Source organism: Haemaphysalis longicornis, unplaced genomic scaffold (assembly GCF_048455015.1).
Source record: "Haemaphysalis longicornis isolate Haplotype H1 unplaced genomic scaffold, Haemaphysalis longicornis Haplotype H1 scaffold_1, whole genome shotgun sequence".
Lineage (NCBI taxonomy): Eukaryota > Metazoa > Arthropoda > Arachnida > Ixodida > Ixodidae > Haemaphysalis > Haemaphysalis longicornis.
Window position 1 is genome coordinate 49690717 of NW_027526203.1, and position 21022 is coordinate 49711738.

Here is a 21022-nt window from a genome sequence, read left to right on the forward strand (position 1 = left end):
GCTTCATCTCTTTGTAAGACACTTGCGGTATATCAATATTACTCTTGCGGCAGCTACGCCAGCTTCATGATAGCCAGAGTGCTAGGTACTGTAATATTGCCATATCCAGCTGCCCGGAGTGCGTTAAGTGTTGCGTTGCGGTGGGCCTTTGCTGTTCACAGGTTCATGACAACACTGAGGGCGACAGTGTATACAACACACGGTGTATTTTACTTTAGAAAACGTGCTCTCATAGCCTTCTATAGTCGGAGTGATTACGCTGTACTACTGATATTGTTTCTGATCATTGTTGTTGCGATGTAAGGACGTTGTCCAAGAGTACCACATGCTAAGGCTGGTTTGGTCTCTGATGCGTCAGTGAACAACTTAGCGACCTTGTACTCGTTTAGGAGGTATAAGATTTCTTAACTGCAAACTCTGATCCTTTCCTGAGTGTGTGTCAATATGAGTTGTTCCACATGTACATATATGCCCCTATATACGCGGGTGAAATTGATTCTTTTGAGGTTGTTATGGACAGTTTGGAGTGATGGAGTTGATCATCACTAAAAACGGTTGAGCTGAGGAAGGTCGATCCTTATGGCATCATTCTTGACATGCAGTTTGTTAGGTGGTGACACTGGGGCGCAATCTGCGATGTAAGCTACATGGCGTAAGTAACACCAACAAAAGTGCGCTGGTACTCCCCGTACCAACAATCGGATTCAGTATAAATGACCCCTAATAGTTTGAAAGCCCCTGTGGCCGACCTGGTTGTTTAATGATGCATCGGATAAAGCATTTCCAAGGCTTTAACGGGCGCCGAAATCTGGGCGTTTTTGCTTTTCCCCTCCATCAGAAAAGCGACAGCCGTACCCTAGATTCGAACCCGCGTCCTTGTGCTCGTCAGCATAGCGCCATAGCCACTGAGCCACCGAGGCGAGTGTGACGCTTTATTTTGTGCATGCTAACATATTAAGCACACATCAAGCCCACTTGATGTGTGCACACTTTAAGCATTGTGCGCACATTAAGCACACTTCAAATACTTCTTTTAGACGAGGGTCGCAAGTCAAAGATTGACCCGAGAAACTAGTGTTCGCTCTTGATGGCGTATTATGTTTTTTTTGGTAGATCTCTGTTTCGGGAGCAATGAGTCTTTGAACTTCAATCAGATATCGTCTACCCCTTTTTAGGGCATGTTCACTGATAGCTGAATCTATGTGTTTGCCTGATATGAAATCGATGTGCACATCGCCAACATACGAAGAATAGTAAATGGTCGGCGTAAGTAAAGCACGTAACAAGATCATTTTTGGGATAAAAAATGTGCAGCTCAGCACAGCCCCCTTGCGGCAGATCTCCCTTTTGTGTAAATGGCTTTGACACACTGCTACCTTTTTCTCTACGAAATGCACATTCATAAAGGTAGCGTGACATAGATTTTTGGAAATCTCTTTTAAGGTTAAGAGAACAATTGTGTCCTAGTATGCCAAACTGCCAAGTGGTATCATATGATTTTTATGCCAAAGAATACCGACTAAAAGTACTGCTCATCTGCAAATGCATATCGTATTTGGTAATACAAGCGGAAAAGTTGGTCAGGCATAGATTTTTGTTCCGGAGGCCAGACTGGGGAGGATCTATGAGCCGGTTAGCATCTAAGAAATTCATTTAGATACGGTTCATCATTTTTTTCTAATACCTCTTTAAGACAAATTGTTACCGTTTATAGGTGTTCAGCTTGGGAGTACAACTTCATATTTTTTACTTTAAGATTAGAAAAAAATACCGTGTCCCAGTCTTGGAGGGCCTGTATCCACTGTTCCACCTTCTATTTAAGAGAGATAGTAACGCAATGTGTGTTTCTTAGTGTAAGTTCTTCACCATTTGATACTGAATATTATTGGCCCAGGTGCTGCTTTATCGAGAGCGTTCGGGCCAGCTTTCAATTAAGCGATAAAAGGTCACTGTTATATGATTGCTTATGAGAACATTTCTTTGTATTTGTGGGTATTGTGTTTGTACTTCAAGAATTCGCTAGAATAGCGCCCTGCACTTGATGCTGATTTAAAGAATGCTCCCAATACATCTGTGTGTCCCACAGACCAGATTATCGCCGACATTATTAACTGGTTGGCGGGGCGGATTTGCTGCCCTTGCAGTTCGCGTATCCTCTTCCATACCTATTTTTCGCGAGTCTTGGAATATATGTCTTAAGTTTACTTCTACAAGATTTTGTTTTTGGTATTCGCTTCGCCTTCGCGACTGCGATTGGGTGTGTTTCAAGTTTAGGTCGCCCTCGGCTGTACGAGACCTACGGGAAAAGGCACCATGCTGATTTTGTTCCTTCCTACCACTTTGGCCGAAGGCCGTCCTAATAAACTATCTGTCGCTTTTTTATCCTGGATCAATTGTTTTTGGTGCAAACTTAGACGATGTCATGACAGGTCTGGCATGGACATGACAAATTTGGAATTGTTTCGCTTTCATGACCAGCTGGTAAAAGCACTTATATTCTTGCTCGTCATGACAGGTGGAACATTGTTATGGGTTCTGTGCAAGGAGCAAAAGAGCGCACCTTCCGAATCGCACCCGTCGACCAGGTCAGGCCAGTTGCATGAGTGGGTGGCGTCATCGTAGGCGAGACCCGGCTCGCAGTTGGTCAGGTTGGCCAATCCCCACTCGCACTTGAAGTATTGCAGGCAGCTGCCGCTCGGAAAAATGCCGAACTGCCAGGGACAGTCAGGCGAAGGAATGGGGCCGGCTGCACGAACACGAGATGCACGATACACTCACAATTAGCGCAGACTCTTAATGGCTGCGCAGAGGCTACAGTTAATTTCAATGTTGTCTTCAGGAGGGCTTCAGAACAAACATTCTGCGTGCCTCCTGATCCCGCATGCGTGCCCGTTTTATTTCGTGTACGCACAAGAGCACTTGCGAGCACAGATTAACAACCATCACCTTAGGCTTTGAAAAACGCACCGCGGAAAATTGTAGGACATCGAAACAACCTCTGAAAGCAAGCGAGGTGCGAGGAGGGGCACTGCACTGGCTTTACAGTTTGCGGCAATAGCGAACTCCACGGGTTACGAACTCGTCAACAGTCTATCTAAAAGTATCCGTAACGCTGCAATGCACTCAAGCTCGCGGGGAATCTGTCCCCATGCGAGCATTTTCACATCAGGTTGCTCTAGTTTTGCTATTTCATTTTACATACGAGTGCTTATACCACTAGAAATACTTCTATTATTACTACGTTTATAATTTTAACAATCAATCGTTCATTCACACCCCACTGACATCGGATACGCCGTTAGGCTAGCGCACAAATAAACAAGCAAGACATATAAACAGGCCCTTCAGCATAGGCAATGCACAGCCTGCATAGACGGAAAGACGATACAATCTCCCCCCAAAACTTCAAGAACTCTGCCAAACAGATGAAGACAACAGTGTATACACTACCGCTAACAGCGGGAAGTTCTAAATACAATCCTTAAAGGTAACTTCAGGAGTGAGAACAAAAATGGTTAACATGGATGACACCCGCTTGGAGAATATTTGGACTTTGCTGCCTCCATTTCCCTCACTAAGTAGCAGCGCCGAGGCGCCCGCTAAGTGCATGAAATAAGCAATGCATTTGTTAGTACGTCTACTAGGCCTTGCTCGCTTTTGTGTAAAGACTGCTGCAGGAAGACACTGAAACATAAGCTTCGTCCGAATCGACGAAACGGCGTCCTTCCCATGTGCGGCTCTCTTTGAAACATTCACTAAGTGTGTTTTTCGTTTCTTTTAACTGCTGACTACACTTTTGTGAGAAGTCAAGACGTGTCTTGCGCGTGCTGTAGAGTTAAAGCGCAGGCTGTTTGTAAGAGAGCGATCGCCACTACTTCTTTGATCTAGAGAAGGACGTCCTGGATAGGGAGGTGCGACCGAAAGGGAAACATTATTTGAGGCAAAACTTTGCACGCTCCAAGAGCATGCCCCGTTTTCTGAGCTGCATGCCCCACATTTTGAGCTATTCCTTTTTTATATGTAGCCAACCGCGCAACTACAAACCCGACTAAAGTAAGAAACCTTGTTACCAACGAAGACATTGACTCCTTAGTTAGCCTAACCCGTGCGACGTGCGTCCAGGGCAGTTTGCATGTTCATACATCAGTCTTGTGAATTCGGTTTTGTAGTAATTGCAACACTGTGAAAGCAAGTAGCCTCATCAACCCTAGCAAGTATCAGTGCCTTTAAGGCCAGTATGTCTTTTAGATGCGAAGCATCTCTTGCTAGGGGGGATGTCCCGCGTCTCTGCCCGTTCGGAGCACCTGTGATGATGATTGCGGCAGTATGCCCGTACGGCTTGGCCAACCAAAGAATCCATCACGAGGTACCTTCGCGTTAAACCACCGTCGTCATCTTCCCGTAGGGGAACCGCTGAAGAAGAAGGAGAAGAAGACAAAGCTGCGAAGAGGAGGGCGTGTACGTTGCTCTCAGCCGGTGCACCAACGTCAACAACCTCACCAACGCTGACGGAGAATACGGATTCTACCACAGAGACGACAACATCGACAAAAACATGATGGATCAGTTTCGCCGCATCGAGAACCACCGCCTACTCACCGTAACACAACAGTACTTGCGTGCCTTTGCCACCGCTGTGGACCCGCACGCGGAATTCCCTCTGGCGCTACTAAACACCAGATCACTCAAGATAACGGCAACACAATGGAACCACACGGAACCCCCATGATGCTTCGCATCCTCATCAGGGTTCCCCACGGGAAGATGGTGTAATTTTTGGGTTGCTTCATAGGGTGCCTTTATACGCTTGAACCGGTTTGAAAGTTCGGTGCTTGAAGAACATTGTCTCGAAGCGAGGTGTCATTCAGGTTTCAGGTGGGCCATATTCAATCGCTCGCGTGGATAGGGGATCCCCGTAATGTCCTCCTGGGATAATCACGGGCACCTAAATCGTTTCTGTGAGCTTTGAAAAGAGCGCTCACGTTCACTAGGAGATCGTGGAGGAGATTGACCAGGAACGCTTCTTTCTAGCATGATGATGCGGAACTACGGGTGATGCATCTCGCTGGAGCTGCCCTACAGCTTTTCCCTAATTGCGCCGGTAACGAGGGGGTTCGCCGGTGGTGTCCTGGGCTAAAATAGGATTACCTTAAACTTAAGTAAGTATGCACAGACAAGAGCATGGGCTGTGTTTTCGAGAGCAGCTGGCCGCCGTCGATAGTCACTGCTTCCTCCCACCTTCCTTTATGGCCAGGGAGACTGACCGGGCTGCCGCATTGCCAAGTCCTAGCGAGCCGGATTCGCAGACATTGCTTTAGTCGTCAGTGACAAATACGCCGGAGTTGCCCGAAAACAGGTGGGACTCGTTTACGAGTAGGTCCAGCTTGCAAGCTTCAACTGGGGTTAAAAAAAAAAAACACTGGTTCGAGTGGCCGCTACGACATGACATTCACGGAATCGATGCGAGGTGCTTTTGAACCGTGCGTCCCCGTAGCAGCTTCCCTCAGCTGACCTTCGTATCTTGGAGAGGACGGATGGTGAACCCAGGAGGTTTGTTCGAAAACGCTCCCGAGACGGAGAAGTAACTCTGTCGCTTCAGGTATACTAATACCCTAACGTAGATGCGCTTTGTAAATTTCTCCTAAACCAAATAATGAACAGTGGAAAATGCACGCTGTATTGCAAATGATCATGTTTCGACAGAAATTTGTCGCTTGTGCCACTTACCCTTCGGACTCCTGAAACACAATTATTATTGCTTGGCACATTAACAAATAGTATTAGGTAATTTTAATAACAGTTCTCATGCTGTTAAAATACGAAGGTAGGTAGATACGGCTCTCACGTTTGTCCAGCCTTTCACCGCAATCGATGCGCCAGTTGTAGTTGCAGAAGTCGTAGATACCGCCGTTGGGGTCGAAAAGTAGGCCGTTGGGGCAGACCTCCTCGGTGACGGTGCCGTTCTCGCAGCGCGTATAGCGGTCACAGGCCGTCGGGTGGGGCCAGGCCAGCAGGCCGGGGTCGGGACAGTGGCGGGGCTCCACCACCAGGGGCACCGCTCCTGCAACAGCGTTTGGTCAGCCGAGGGGTTGCAAGGACACCCGGCACTATTCGTGACGCTGAAGCTCCGCGTGGCGAATAACTATTGGGAACATTCAGCGAAAATGCACCATCAGCCGAGGAGAATCTGACCTAAGGGAAAATATAGTAGAACCACGCCGCTGTAATATATATAATATAATCAGCCGAGGAAAATATAACATGAAGAATATAATATAACAAGGCCGCTTTGGTCTCTTTAGCAACGACTGACGCCTAATTACACACTAAAATTGTGCCCAAGTCATTGTGATTTATATTTTTCGCCGTGAACAAAAAACGAGAAAAAAGAAGGCAGCCCGGCTCTATTTGCGAGAGAGAATACAAATCACAGCGTAAATGACGGGACCACACGTGAGCCGGCTGACGCCAATCTTGGGTGACGCAACGGAACGAGTCTTCACAAGGTGATCAGAGCCGCTCTGATTTGTTTTGTGGTTGGTTGCATTGTTTTCCGGTTCTCCTTCGTATCACGGAAGTTGTTTTGGATACTAATCGCAGATCCAGAGCGGTCGCAGCGGTTCGCCGCACGTCACGCTGCTCCCTCGAAGAACATGGGTCTCCAGGAGGGCTCTGGAAGCGCCCACGCTCCTGCCGGAGCATATAGTGCCGAGGCGTGACCAGGCCAGAAATTTTCCGGAAGCGTTTACTTCGGGCACTTTAAACGCGTCTGCCTCCCTGCTCGCACTTACTACTTTCCCAGTCTAGACGTTGCCCAACACCGGCCATTATGAAGGTTTATTTAGCGTTTTTGCAAGCAGAAGAAAAACACAAAGAAACGTCAAAGGCGTGTTTGTACGCCATGTACATTCAGTCGTCGTAGGAGCTGAGATCTGTAATGCTTGATTCCAAGTTTTTGCTACTCAGTAGCAGGAGCGCGAGAGGCGCGCAGCATCCTATTGTCTTTTTGTGAAGCTGCGCGAACTTGCCGGAGCGGATGCATGCGGCGGTTAGAAAAAGAGAGCAGAGCGACAGCCGACGGCGACAACCTCACGAGAGAAAAAACGCGTCCAGACAGTTCCAGCCCAATGCCCCGTTCTTCGTAGCACAAGTTTTGTTTTAGGGAAGCAATCTTGACTGCGACAGTGCCCTCAATGTGCCGTTGGAAATGGATTCCGTTACTTCAACGTGTTTGCTCCAAACGTAGCGAAAACGTTGCTCAAAAGCCGCTCCCGATTTGCCATTGAAATTTAACATTAATTTTCTTATCAAGAGCGGTGGAAACGAGTATACCATTTTAAAACCAGGGGTTTTCGGCCACGCTCGCCGTGTTTTTACTGCGAAGCAGTATTTCCTGCCTGCTAAGGGTTCTGTCACAACCGTCGGCGTCAATATAAAACACCTGCCAACAAATACAAGAAATTACTGGGACCGATAGGAATCAAACCTGGACCTGAATGACTAACTGAGCGACGGCCCGTCGTCTTACCGACTAACCTACGTTTACAGGAGGAGACAGATGGTTCACCCAATGACCACAGCGGCGGGTGTACCACCTGCGCTCATTCAAAGCACTCGTGTGAAGTGCAAATCGCATAATGTATGATAACGGCGTTCGCGTGGTTTGGATTAGTAGCGAACGGAACAGTGTCTGGTGATGAGGAGGTCGGGAGGGCGCTCTTTGACGGTTACACATTAAACAAGAGTGAAGGGGAGGCAGTGAGAGAGCCATAGCCTTGCGTGCCGCCCTCTCCTTCGCTTTGGCCAGACGCTGCTCTCCGTTTTCTTTCTTTCGTCGCTGCTGCTTTCAGTCATCTCTGATTTCACTCTTTTTAGAGCTATGCGGGTGATTTGAAGGATGTCGCATGGGTAATCGTTGTGGGTGTCGATTGCAGGTTCGCAGCCCAACCACCTTCACAGCGTGGATGGGAGCGAATTTTTTTTAACTGCTGAGCTCGTTCGTTTGCGCTGCGCAGGGGTTCGTGGTGTGAAAAAGTTACGTATAACTAAGGCATAAAAATCAGCGTTTCAAGTAAATATTAAAAGGAACGTTTTCCCTTCTGTAGGTAAGGTCCTTATTCCTTTATTTTGACGACCATTTTGCATTCTTGTGTATAGGAAGGGGTCCAAATGTTGTTTTTAGCGTGCAGTACCACCATCAGTACGGGATGGACGCGAAAGCGAAAATGCCCGTGTTTTCGAGATCTTCGCGCACGTTTAAAGAGGCCCTGAAAGTTGTTCTGAGCATCTTAAATGAACTAGCGAAATCGTTAGGTTGGCTGGTCGTCGTCTCTGCCAAGTAGAACATTTTTACGTGCAGCGGAAAGCTCTTACTGTCGTTGTAAAATTTGTAGTCGTGTTCCCACCCTTTCCTGCACGTTTTTGGGCTCCGCCATCTTCTTCTGCGTACGTCATCAAGTCTACCATGCGCGTCACGAAGAAGGAATCTGCAATTGGACGACTTTTTCTCGCACTCCTGGCGAAAAGAAGCGTCGTCTGCTCAGCGTCGACAGGCCACGGCGGCGCCTTTGGTCAGCGCTTCCTGCAGCATTCTTAACGCAACGTGTTCGTCGATATTTATCTTTTACTACTCCACTATCACGCGACTCGTTAAGGCGCGCTGGCTAGGGCGACACGACGATGACCCGACGAGGGCGACGACGACTTCCATGTTGGCAACCACCCCTTGTCACATGATGCCAACGTCGACAGGAACACGTCGGCCGATCGAATGTCCGCGATGCGTGACTGGCTCGCCGACTGAAGACGGCGAGGACGCCCGATAGGCCGAACGGTAGTCCGGAATCGATCGCGAAGCGAGAACTGCACGCCGACAAAAATAGTGCCGTTATGAATGCGGCTATTAGTTTATAGAGCGCAAAAAAACATAGTCAGGTCGATGAAGTTCACACAGCTAAGAACATGCGATCCGTATTTCAGCATACGACGCTCCGTCCGTTCGATTTGGCGACAATTCGTTTTTCGAAGTTGCAAACTGCATATTCGTGTGCGACCAGCAACGCTAGCAGAAAAAAAGATGATTTAACAGCAGTAGCAAAAGAGGAGGTACGAAAGGTTTACTGGGTAATAAGGAATCAATATCGACCAAAGGTTTCAGCGTGAAGCCTAATATAAAAGTACGACGAGCACAATTCCCCTAGGGTGAAATCGCAGTCGCAGCCGGTACAGTGCTGTTGCGGGAGTTCAGCAATGCTAGGAGCTTTATGGAGCCTTACTGTGAACTGTTATTCAAGAAACATTCAGTTAACCAGCCAGAAATCCTCCAAATCATGTACAATACAATAATGTGACACAAAGGCTGGATCGCAATGTCGTATACAGGCTATATCAGCGTCGCCAGCCCTTATTTTACTGCGCAGTCGACTAATGCCTCTCGCCCGCTCAATCAAAGCCACTGGTTCAAATCCCGGCAGGGTGTTGCTTTTTCTTTTTTTCTGTCTTCTAAGTGGCATGGTTTGGCAATCGTATTGTCGAATAAAAAAAAGTTTCGTTGAAGAAGGGAACTCCATATCAAGAGTCAATGCATAGCGTAAGTCATAGGTGCTCTTCGCTCAGCTTTGAGCTCGTGCTTTGTATATATAAAAAGGCAATTGTAGTTTCAGAGGATGAAATACTGATGTCGGTATTTTGCAAAATGGGCGTGTCTTTAAACAAAATAAACATAGTTTCCTCCAATCCCCTTAAACAAGGCACGGGGTAGGCTAAAGGGAGGAGGGAGAGGGGGAATATAGTGCCGCTCGTTAAACCCTACAATCAAACAATCAAATCAATCAGGCCATAAGGAGAAAAATCGATGGTGGAATAAGTGTTTCGTGTAATTATATGCACAGTCGAACTAAAAGGCAGGCGCGCACTGCTTCACAGCTCCGACCGCTCTTCCGAGACCGCTCGTAATATCTGTTATGGTGTACTTGTCTAGCAGTTGATAAACACAGGGTCGCATAGGAGTTTCCTGAATAGTAAGGAGGGAAAGAGGAAAAATTGAATGCACGACGCACTCTAAAAATAGTGCCTGTATCGTACCGTGAAACCCTTCGGCTGCTTTTTTGCTATGGTTATAAATGTTTAGAAGCTATCGGAATAACGGAATGGAATACGACAAGTGCCTGTGTACGCGCGTGCATGGCGTCACCACAATACAACCCAGCACGACATCGGCGCGAACGAGCGGCCAATTCAGAAATATATTGGTTGGGAATGCATATACGTGCTTACTAACAATTTTAAAGACGATTCTTTACACATTCGCTTCGATATTTTAGACTCCCGTATGCCCAGCCTCATTCCTTCTGTCATCTTTCCAGCCGTGAGCGGAGCGCAGGCTTCATAGGCAAAATGATAAAAAATGGCCCGAACGGAACGCAGAAAGTCAATCGGCCCATCCGAAAGCGAGGCTGCGGCGCAGAATATCGCAGTAGCAGACGACGCCATCAACCGGTTGTTCTCGCAGACGGGACCGCGAAGCGAGGAATCAAAGGCAGTTACCCGCGCGCGGTGCGAGGAGGTGGACGAAACGAGGCAGAATCGCGGAGCGGGCGAAAATGCGATGTATTTATTTGCAATAACTCCGCTAATTATCAACGCTTTAACGAAATTCTTGAAGGAAGGAATTACTAGGAAATTGGTGAACCTGAAAATGCGAACACCCATGCATCGGCAAAAGCCTTTCACGGCACCTTTAAGATCATCGGGTGGTCAAAACTACTCCCAAACCCTTCACTACGGCGCTGCCTGATCCTCTGCGTTGCGTCGGGGCGTTAAACATCATAATCAATCAACCATGAGTAAGGGAGACGGGATGGCAACGAATGAAGGCGCTAAGAGAACAAGGATAAGCTAGTAGCCACACACAAGCTGCTACCTACCAATACTGTTATTAGCAGACATCTTCATATCTATAAATAAAAGCTGGCCAACGTCATCATGCTTATTTCTTCCAGCCCCACTTGATTATAAAAAGCCCGCCCTCTCGTTGATAAGGCCACAGAGGCAGACATATCACACTGGTCTTCCGCGATCGCTATCAAATGAGCCTCGAATATTTCTTGCGTGAGCAGACTCTTGTGTTTGACTACAATTGCGCACTTGTCAAACACTGGTTAGCAACCATGTTGCTTGCAATGTGACGCCAGCCACGCCCCCCCCCCCCCCCCCCGTGCTGTTATTTACGTTATTGCTGTGCTTTCGGAGGCGTTCGTTGAGGCACCGCTCAGTTTGGCCCACGACCGGCTTTGTCTATAAAGTCGGTCGCGGTTTGGGCTATGTACCTTTTCCCACAATCTTACGGAGGGCTGGGACGATGCCTTCTGTGCATGCCACGAAGCTGTTTTTGTGCGTTTTGTTGCACCAACGCCGCCTGTATAAACATTGCCTAACGCGTCGCCCGTTTTCCAATGGGAGCGGTAGAGACGCTTAGTTCAGGCACTCATCCGGTATGTGGCACGCGCCGGCGGACGGCCCGCCTTACGTCACTGCTCGCGAGTCGCGAACACTGCACCCACTTCTACAGCGTGTGTCTGTCGGCTTGCCTCGAATAGGGTCCCTAAAATTACTAAGGTAGCGCCAACGGCTCCCTCCTTCTCCGCTACCCTCCTCTTTTTTTTTCCCCTCACCCGTGGCGCCGCGGTCCCTTTAACTCCGCGCCGGTGCCGCCATTTTTGTTAACTGCTTCAGAGCACATGCCCTCGCAACGTTTCGGGCCGCTCGCTGCAGTTTTTCGGACAGTTTCCTCTTGTTTTCGCGCCGCAATCGCTCTTTGGTAGCATTTATGGGACTTCTAGAGCCCCTTTTTACTAACACGCACTGAGTGAGGGTATTTTGTTTTATACTTTTGTCTACAAGGGGATATTTGCAGGGTGAATGCCGCTGTCGCATAGGCACGGCGCGGTTTTTGTTTACGTGTGCGGCATGCTGTAACATCTCAGGATAGCTCGTGAATGCCAAAGGATCGAGCGTGGACATTTGAAACTGCTCTGTAACGGTAGTTCTGTTCTTGCATTCGCGTGACTGTGGTCGTGCAATCACTGCACAGAGGGCTTGCGCAAGGTTTGTGACAGTATACAGAGAGCTTTATTCGCAAATTCCGCCGTTCGAGGGCCGGGCTAGCTTCCTTGCATTCGCCTTTCTTGCGATGGTTGTGAATCATTAGCGGTGTTCACTCTGCGCCCGCTTTTACTAACGACCTACCTGCTGTCTTAATTCCGCGCAGTTTAAAGTGCTTTGCCGTTTTTGTAGAAATGTTTCTTTCACCTTCATGTCGTTGTAGGCTGCTGTGAATAGATTGGAGAAATATACACATGCTGTTGTGCGTGCGTGCACGTACGGCGACGTGAGAAGTCCCTGCTTCCCAGATTTCGCAGCCGGATTCACTAAACTGCACTTGCGGCCGTACGTTCATGTGCGAACCGAGTGAAAAACGCAGGCGTGTAATTCTCGGAATAGGCGCCAGAGAAGACGGCGATCAATCGATCGGGTAAGCTGAAATTACAGATTTGTGGGCTCTATCTCTAAGACGAACCAGAGATCGAGTCCCTCTAGGTACAAATTATGTAACTAATTACTACAGTTAATTAAATCATGCAATACGTTTTTTTACCGGGCGCGGTCGTTTACAGCAGTTATTAATGGAGGCGCCTGGACAGAATTGTTTTGTTCTGGGATGTATTCTGGCATATTTGTACATTGCACTAAGACAGGAATACACCCGAATGTAATTCGAAAGAGAACCAATGTCACGATGATTATCAAGAAAAAACCATAAGGTATATCACAAAAATGAATTGGTGCCACCAAATAGATATTTTATTGGAACAAACGTCCGCAATGACGTCGTGCAGGTGGCTTGTGCTGCTGACGTGGCTTCCTATGAGAAAAAATTGTGGGAGTGGAATTTGAGTTTAGTTTTTTAATGCCACACTTCTCCAGTATCCGTTGCTCAAATTGATCCGTGAAATAATCCTATTGAGAAGGGAAAAAAATGTCACCACCGAGTTTGAGATGCGCCACAAACACTCCGCGAATATAGGCAATAATGCATTGCAGAAGAGAGTTAGTGACTGTTCTACCGTCGCATGGTCAAATTTGTCTTCTCGCATCTGCTCAGTGCCGCGTCCACGCTCAACTCGCTTACACTAAACCCGTTTAACAAGCGCTTTGCTGGTCACAAATAGGTCTGCTGAAAATAATAGTCACCCTTTGTGTTTTGGCTCAAATCGCAATGACTGGATACGCTGCGCCGTCGACTACTAAGATGAAGTTAGCGCGCACACTGCAAATGTACGGCATCACGTGTAATGCAAACGTAAGTTGTAATTAACGTTCCTCTGTGCATACACGGAAGAAAGGGCGTACAGCCGTTACGGTGCGAATATGCATTTGAAGTGCTCATTCAAACGTGCACGAATTTAATAAAGCGATAACAGAAATTCCGAATCAAACGTATACGTCAACGGCGCAGTCACTATATTAGCTGGCCTTAAATTGTTTTACCTAGCCGCAATTTTTTTTTCTCGCAACAGCCTCAATTTGCGCCGCACCGACCAAGCCCATATTACGCAGCAAATCACTCCAATGTCATAACAACGGGATTATAATACCACCCGGGTCGCTAACACACAAAACATGACTTCACGCCAAAAAGAGCGTACACGCACTAGGAACGCACACGATACATGGTCAGACGCAAGCTGCTGTCGGCCAAAACAAGCATGAATTCAGGTGAACAATTCTCGCGTCACGAGAACCGTACGACAACCGACTTATTTTGCTACGCCGCAGAAAATTATGCCGGAAATTAAGCGCGCACATGACAAATACACGGCCTCTTATCCAAAGAAACGCTTACGACGGGACGAACTCGGCGCTGCGCGCAATGCCTACTCAGAACAAAGGGTCGACGACGGTGGCGGAGGGTAAACGCATTTCTTCCTAAGTGACCGCTCAAGCTTGCGCAGAATTTAACAGAGCAACAACAAGCATTCAGAAACTTACCTCGCAAAAGAGTCGTGGCAGCGTCGTCCTGAAGTATGCCTGTTCAAATCTATGCAACCAAACTTTTCTCCTTTCTGCGTCGCGTTTTCCGGGTGGAATAACGAAGTCTTTTGCCCTCCCTGATGATATTCGCGCTGCCTAAGGCACAACACATCGGCACTGAGAAGCAACATAAAGCGACGCCGATACCCGCCGCGATGGCTCAGTGGCTATGGCGTTGCGCTACTGAGCACGAGTTCGCGGGGTTCGATTCCTGGCCGCGTCGGCCGCTTTTCTCATGGAGGCGGAAAGAAAAAACGCCCGTGTGTACGAGATTTCGGCGCACGATAAAGATCCCCGGGTGGTCAAAATTAATCCGGAGCCCTCCACTGCGTTGCGTCGGCGCGTAAAACCCAACAATTAACCAAAGCGACGCCGAAGGCGACATTTGTTCGGAACGAGCAGCTAATTCTTACTTTGCTATTAGCTGGCGCCTACGATAAAGCCGGCACTGAAGCTCCGTGGCTCGGCAGCCAAAAATGGCGCCGCAGCAGCGGCGTTGCCTAGCTGGCGAGATATCGGTGAGGCGACCGGGCGGTGGACGCAGAAGAAAAATAACACGTGACTTTTCTGTTGGCCAATGGCGGGGGCCGCTCGCCGGAGAACAAAAAATATCCAAACACGGAGGGGGAAAGCAGCGAGGGTGAGGGCGTAAGGCGGCGAGATCATAGACTGGCGCTACCTTAGTAATTTTATGGGCCTTAGCCGATGATGATGATGATGATGATGATGGTGATGATTAGGGGCTTCCCGTTTGTAACGAGGTGGCGTCGCACAGCGGCCTTAGTCGCAACGCCACTGTACAATCACCTCGCCAAAAAATACAAACAGAATAAATAAAAAATAATATCAAAATAAAAAGGAAATACTTCTACGAAATGTTTGTGCTAGTCTGGCTTCTTTGTACGCGTGTCTTCTTAGATTGTTCTCTGCTTTTTTCCCACCAACATTCTAACCTTCTTTTCTAACCTCTACTGCTGTCCAATTCCCTTTTCCGCTAACCTTAAAGCCAAGGGCCTCCGGAAGCTGGAAGTCTCCCTCACTGAGGATTGGACGGATACTTTTGCACTCCGTTACAATATCTCGCATGGTTTCTGGCTCCTTTCCGCAGCCTGCGCATAGTTTTTTCCGTACCGGCTCACGGGTAAGCGTTTCTGTCCGCAAGCAACCCGCTCGGGCTTCAAAAAGCAATGCACTCCCTTTGGTATTATCAATAAGTTTTCCCTTGTTATCTCCTGCTTCCCGATCCTGTAGATATCTAAGGACTTCTTCGCATCCATCCTCTTTTTCCAGGTCGTTGTCTCTGTTTCTTCCACTTCATTTTTAAAGCAACGCTTTTTACCTCTACCCCCCAAGGGTTCTTTCGCGACCGTTGGTGTCACCAGAAAACTCCAGCGAACAAATAAAAGAATTTACTGGCACCGCCGAGAATCGAACCTGGAACTAATAGAGTAACACAGCGAGAGCCCGTTGTCTTACCGATTTAGCTACGAGCCCACGCAAGGACGGGGAAGACAGGTGGTGTACTCACAAAGCGCATCTACGGGTTTACCCCCTGCGTTCTCGTTGAATGCGAAGTGAAAGCGTCACGCGACCACTCACGCCCGTCTACCGGCCCCGTGCGCACCTTGCTCATGTGCTAAGAGTTACAAAAATTAAACAAAGCTCGCACCAATGCATGGAATCTCATTTCTAGTACGCCAATGTGCTAAAGCCTGTTGCCTCCAGTGTTCACGTAAAAAATCACAGATCCTGGTCGTCCGCCCTTACGCCAAACCAAGGAATACATTCAAATACTCCTTGATGGCCAGGCCATCACTCCAAGCACCAGCATCAAGATCCTGGGCCTACATTACGAGGCTAACACCAAGAGCGGCGTCTCGTTGCAGCGCCTCAAAAACAGCATTATGCAGAACATACACATGATCAGGCGAGTTGCCACCAAGAAGCGAAGCCTAAAGGAATCTGGTACCTTTCGATTATTTGAAGCTTTTGTCCTCTCGAGAGTGACTTACGTCAACCCCCTGTCTTCTTCTCTACAAGGAAGACTTAGAGATGCTTTAAATAATGATTAGAAAGGCGGTCGAGCAGGCCATTGGTCTTCTCATAAGTGCGTCCACACAGAGGCTGCTTAGCCCGGGGCTCCACAACACGGTGGAAGAGCTGATAGAAGGCCATCTTTCTAACCAGAAGGTTCGACTCAGAACTGCTGTGGGTAACCGCAAGCTTCACCAGATTGGCTGGGCAGCCTAAAATGTCACTCCGCTTGAGTACTTCCACAGTCTCGGCGACTCAAACTAAAGATGCTCCCTTAGCTTAGAAATATGAACCCCTCCAATGACGACGGTCACTGAAAAGCACGCACTCAAGCACTAAACACCATCCTCGGTGGGGATCATGCAGTTATCTACATAGACGCCTCCAAACATCGAGGGCAGGCATATGCCATCATCGTAGCTACCTCCAGAACCAACCTCTTTGCGTCTACCTCGCTTAGGACCCAAGAAATGACGGCAGAAGAGGCAGCCATCACCTTGGCTCTCGCTCAACCAGGGGTTCGAAGGGTAGTCACCGATTCCCAGCAAGCCTACTGAAATTATCAGTCGGGTTGGGTGTCCTGACCTGCACTGCGCGTGCTAAAAAAACACTCCCCAAACGGTTTCATTGAGCTCATCTGGACACCCCCTCACGCTTCAATAGAGGGCAACAAATACGCCCAGCCAACAACCCTGCTCTTTTACCTCCCGTGCTATGGAGCTGCACGAGGACAGTCACCCGCCCGCTTGTCACGTTCAGGGAGATAACCCAGCATTATCGCCTTCTGAGACAGACCGTACCTTCGCCTTATACTGACCTTTCCAGAGAACAAAAACTACCCTACGGCTCATACAATTCGGGCCCCTTCCACAGCCTACGAGTCTTCACCTAATGTATCCGAACCGCTATGACGCTGAATGTAAATTTTGCTCAGAAGTAGGAACACTCCGCCCCGTAATCGGGGTGTGCGAGATTAGCCCTGAGCACTCTCCTCTCTTTCCGCCAACTACCCAACAAGAACAATGGGACCTACCCAGCAACCTACCCAGCTTCAGCGGGTGGACAGAACACAGGCCTCGCGGACTGCATATGGGCCCCACAGAAGAAGGAATCACTCCCCAGGGCTTCACTCTTGGCCGTTCAGAAATCTGAACAGATGTATTTCTTCCTCTTCTCCTCCTTCTCTGCCGCAAATCTCGTCGCCTCCGTCCGCGGCGCAGAGACGGAGAAGTCAGATCGTCTAACACCGGGTTGGAGCTTACTTTAATTTTATGAAAAAGTTTCCACTCTTGTGCTACGCCAATACAACTCAACCAAACACCGTTCATGCATCATGCATTGATTCAACCTTACCAAGAATATCTTATTGAAGTAATAAATGGTGTGGTTAAGTTCATTTCACTTCTCTGGTTTTGCTATTTGTAGAGCGATGTGAGTGAAGTTAAGTGACGTCGCATGGGTAATCGTTATGGGTGCCGTTTACAGCTTTGCTTTCCAACCACATTCACGGGGTGGATTGGCGCGATTTTGTTATGGCTTTGGGCGTTTCCCCTGCACTTCCACGTTTTCATATACTTTGTCCTGAGCCTTCTGGTTCTTTTCCTCCACTGTATGTCCACGCCTTTCATGTGAAGATACCGTTACACTTTGGCCGCCCATCTCTGGTCATCAGTATTTCTAGGTCGTTCTTCAAAGCATATTTTGCTCTGTGCTTCTCTCACTTCGAAGGATACCCATCCCATGTCTCCCTGCACTGCCTCATTTGTTGTTTTACTGTGCGCTCCTAATGGCAATCGACCTACGGCCCTCTGATTTACTTGTAGCCCTGATTGAATCTCTGATTTGACACCCACTACTACGTTTTAAAAGGTGCGTGCTGGTACCATTACTCCCTTCCAGATTCCTCTCACGACTTCGTATCTGTTATATCCCCACAGTGCTCTGTGCTCGAAGCCCCGAAGGCGTTTGAGTGCCGCCTGGGGAAGGCTACACAAACTGTCAACTTTTTCGCCTAGCTTCCGAGGAGCGGCGCTGGCTGGCGGACATGAAACCACGTATGAAGGCTACGGAGCGGGAAAGGGTAGGAGAGGGAAACGGGAGAGTGGTGGTTTGGCCATTTTTAGCTCACGCGTCAAGCAAGGATTATACAGGAGGATTTGGTTGCACGAAGGTCCAGTAGATAGGCTATAGCTTGTCAATCCGCATGACCTGCTCAGTATTTGGTACCGAAAGCACAACCATGTCCCTCGACCGCGAAGCTCTCTCTTTCAAACTGTGGGACAGTTTTTGTACATATAGTATGACTGCCGTTTTTTCACTATCAGTGGGAGCTGCTTGAATCACGCCGTTACCGCCTTTTTTTTTCGGCTCCTTGAGCAGTGTTTCAGATACAAAAACTAACAAATGTTTGTAATATCCCGGTTTCAGACAAACTTATAACCCGATTTTCAAAGATCTCGTCCATCAAATAGGGGCACAATTTGTTTAAGGCATTCTTGAAGCATAGATTGCCGATTCCTCTTTTCACCAGCTTTGAATGCGGGGAGTTGAAGGGAAAGAGCGGGTTATTTGTTCGAGGCTCGTAGCAGCAGCAAGACGTGTTAATCCTTAAATACAAGACATATATCCAAAACACCGTATTGACCCATTATCAGGAGGTTCGGGTTCGGGTACCTGCTGGGACCAGTTACTACCCGCTGTCGCACATGAACTTTGAGGGACTGAAGAAACTTTTCCTTAAGTACAACTGGCACCCTCAAGTACTTTGGTGGAACGGCTCTTCAATACTGACAATGAAGTGTTGACGAAAAAAACAGGTTCGTCTGTCCGACTCCAACCCCGAGAAGGAATTCTTGCTGAGTTCAAGCAAGGCACTCTACTAAATTGACATTACGAATGCTGGGCACTTTTTCCCCACTCATATTGTAATATTGAATCAGCCTTCATTAGATGGCTATGTATTCTTCCTTGCAATGCGGATTTTGTCCACGAACTTTATATATGTTCGTGCATGTGAGTAACTTTCTCTTTGCACACTTGAAGCGCAGTATCCTGACTGCGCCATTGAAGACAGAAGTGGAAAGTGACATGTACGGTGCAGTTTTAATGGACTACCACCAAGTTGCAGTTAGACATGTCTGGAGTATGCCCGGTTCTCCCTCAAAAAATTATTCAAGGAGCGTTTCCTTTAATTTTTTTAATCTCCACGTAAGCTGCGGCTGACGGTGTTTATTGTCGTATAACATACGTAGTACGACGTCAGTTTTAGATGGCGCGTTTATTTCGCTGACACTGCATTCTAATAAAAAATTAAATGTAACGTTCACGTAATGACACGTTCTAATGTGTCAAGTGACTGGAACGCGTTCCTTACGTATAAAAGGAACTTGTAACGGGAACACATTTCAATGGGAAGGAACGAGGAAGGAGCATTCATTGCTGCATTAGAGGTACGTATACAACACTGCTCCAGTATTTAAACCCCACAAAGAAGTATCTTGTCCGCTGAAGGGCATGCGGGGATAAACTTTGCAATGCGCTAAACCTCACCAGCCCAGCCAAAGTGTTAGATAACGGTAGGGGTGGCAACCTTGATGTCTTCCTAAGCGTCAAGACTCACGAGGTTGACATCTCTTTAAGGGCAATTGGTTCAAAGAATGAAACTTTGTAAAACTATTTGCTTCGTTTTTGCAAAAAAAAATTTAGATCTGAACATCTGAACTAACTGAACATTCTTTTGCTTTGATGAATGCCCCAAATATTAAAGTAGTGCTTTCGACGTTCCCCGTTTTGAGCAGGTGTATAGATGAAAGTCCTTCATATGAAGCACTTGGCACGTTAATCTGCAGTCTCAAATATTCTAATTCTACGGTATCAATAAAAAGATAGGCGGTATATAAACTTTGCCCTCTGTATCCGGCTCATACTGTCGTGACACTAGCCAGCTCCACTGGATATCTAACCAATATCTCTTTACGCTTACCAGTTCAGATTTCATAGGAAATCGTCGTTCTCGGAGCGACTTGCACCAATCGCATATCTGCTCACAATAAAAAGTCGTAAGCGGACAATCAGCAGCGCGGCTATATATTTATATTTTACAAAATATTGCCACGGGAAGGAGACGAAGAGAGCTGTGGGCCCAACCTCCGAAGAAGGAGCAGAAGAGCCAGCTGTGCGGGTTCTGTCATGGCCAAAATCGTGTACATAGTGTTATTACATCGTTCGCATCTTCCATGGTACCTTTCCCGTGTCTTGCCGCAACGTAATAAAATAAATGTCTCCGTATAAGAGGACTGCAATTATCTGAATATAATGACACATCAGACAATCATTCGGAACAAAATTAAAGCAGTGATCTGTCGTGCATACATGTACTCTACTATTATAACGCACATGGTTCCAAGTACATGTACATTTTACGCATAGCATAACTTTTTCTTCACTGATCTGTGTATTTAACTTCTTTGATTTGTAAATATTCATCGTGCAAGCCTCCCTTTTGCAGCATGAATGTGTGGGTCTCTTAATATGTTCGCGGGTAGGAAGCATGTATTTAAATGTGCTGGGACTTGCTATTTTTTCTATTAATAAGATGTACGCTGCTTTTTCGCATTGGCAAATAAAAATTTATAGAATCGTGGTTGCTTCCGCTGCCTCGTGAAGAGGGCACAGTCCCCGTTAAGTCACGAACAGGCCTTCTTACTGTGCTCTCCAAAGCTGTGATGCTCAGTGAATATTTCTTTGCGTCTGATTTCGTCTTGTGTTGGTGGGTCGATTGCGAATATTTATGTACACCAGTCATTATGGCAACGTTGTACAGACCTGCAGAACTACTAAAAAAATAAATTAGGATATATAAAAAACAACCATAAGTAATGCACAATGAATGATGATT

General features: G+C 47.5%; 1 protein-coding gene across 1 annotated transcript in view; it reads right to left on the reverse strand.

The window, feature by feature from the left end:
* Positions 1–21022, reverse strand: part of LOC144163970 (protein obstructor-E-like) — a 105635-nt gene that overhangs the window by 11225 nt on the left and 73388 nt on the right. The window contains exons 2-3 of the mRNA XM_077694607.1: positions 5846–6061; positions 2561–2746 (exon numbers count right to left, since the gene is read on the reverse strand). Of these exons, the coding sequence (XP_077550733.1) occupies positions 2561–2746; positions 5846–6061 (402 nt within the window). The remainder of the gene's footprint in view (positions 1–2560; positions 2747–5845; positions 6062–21022) is intronic.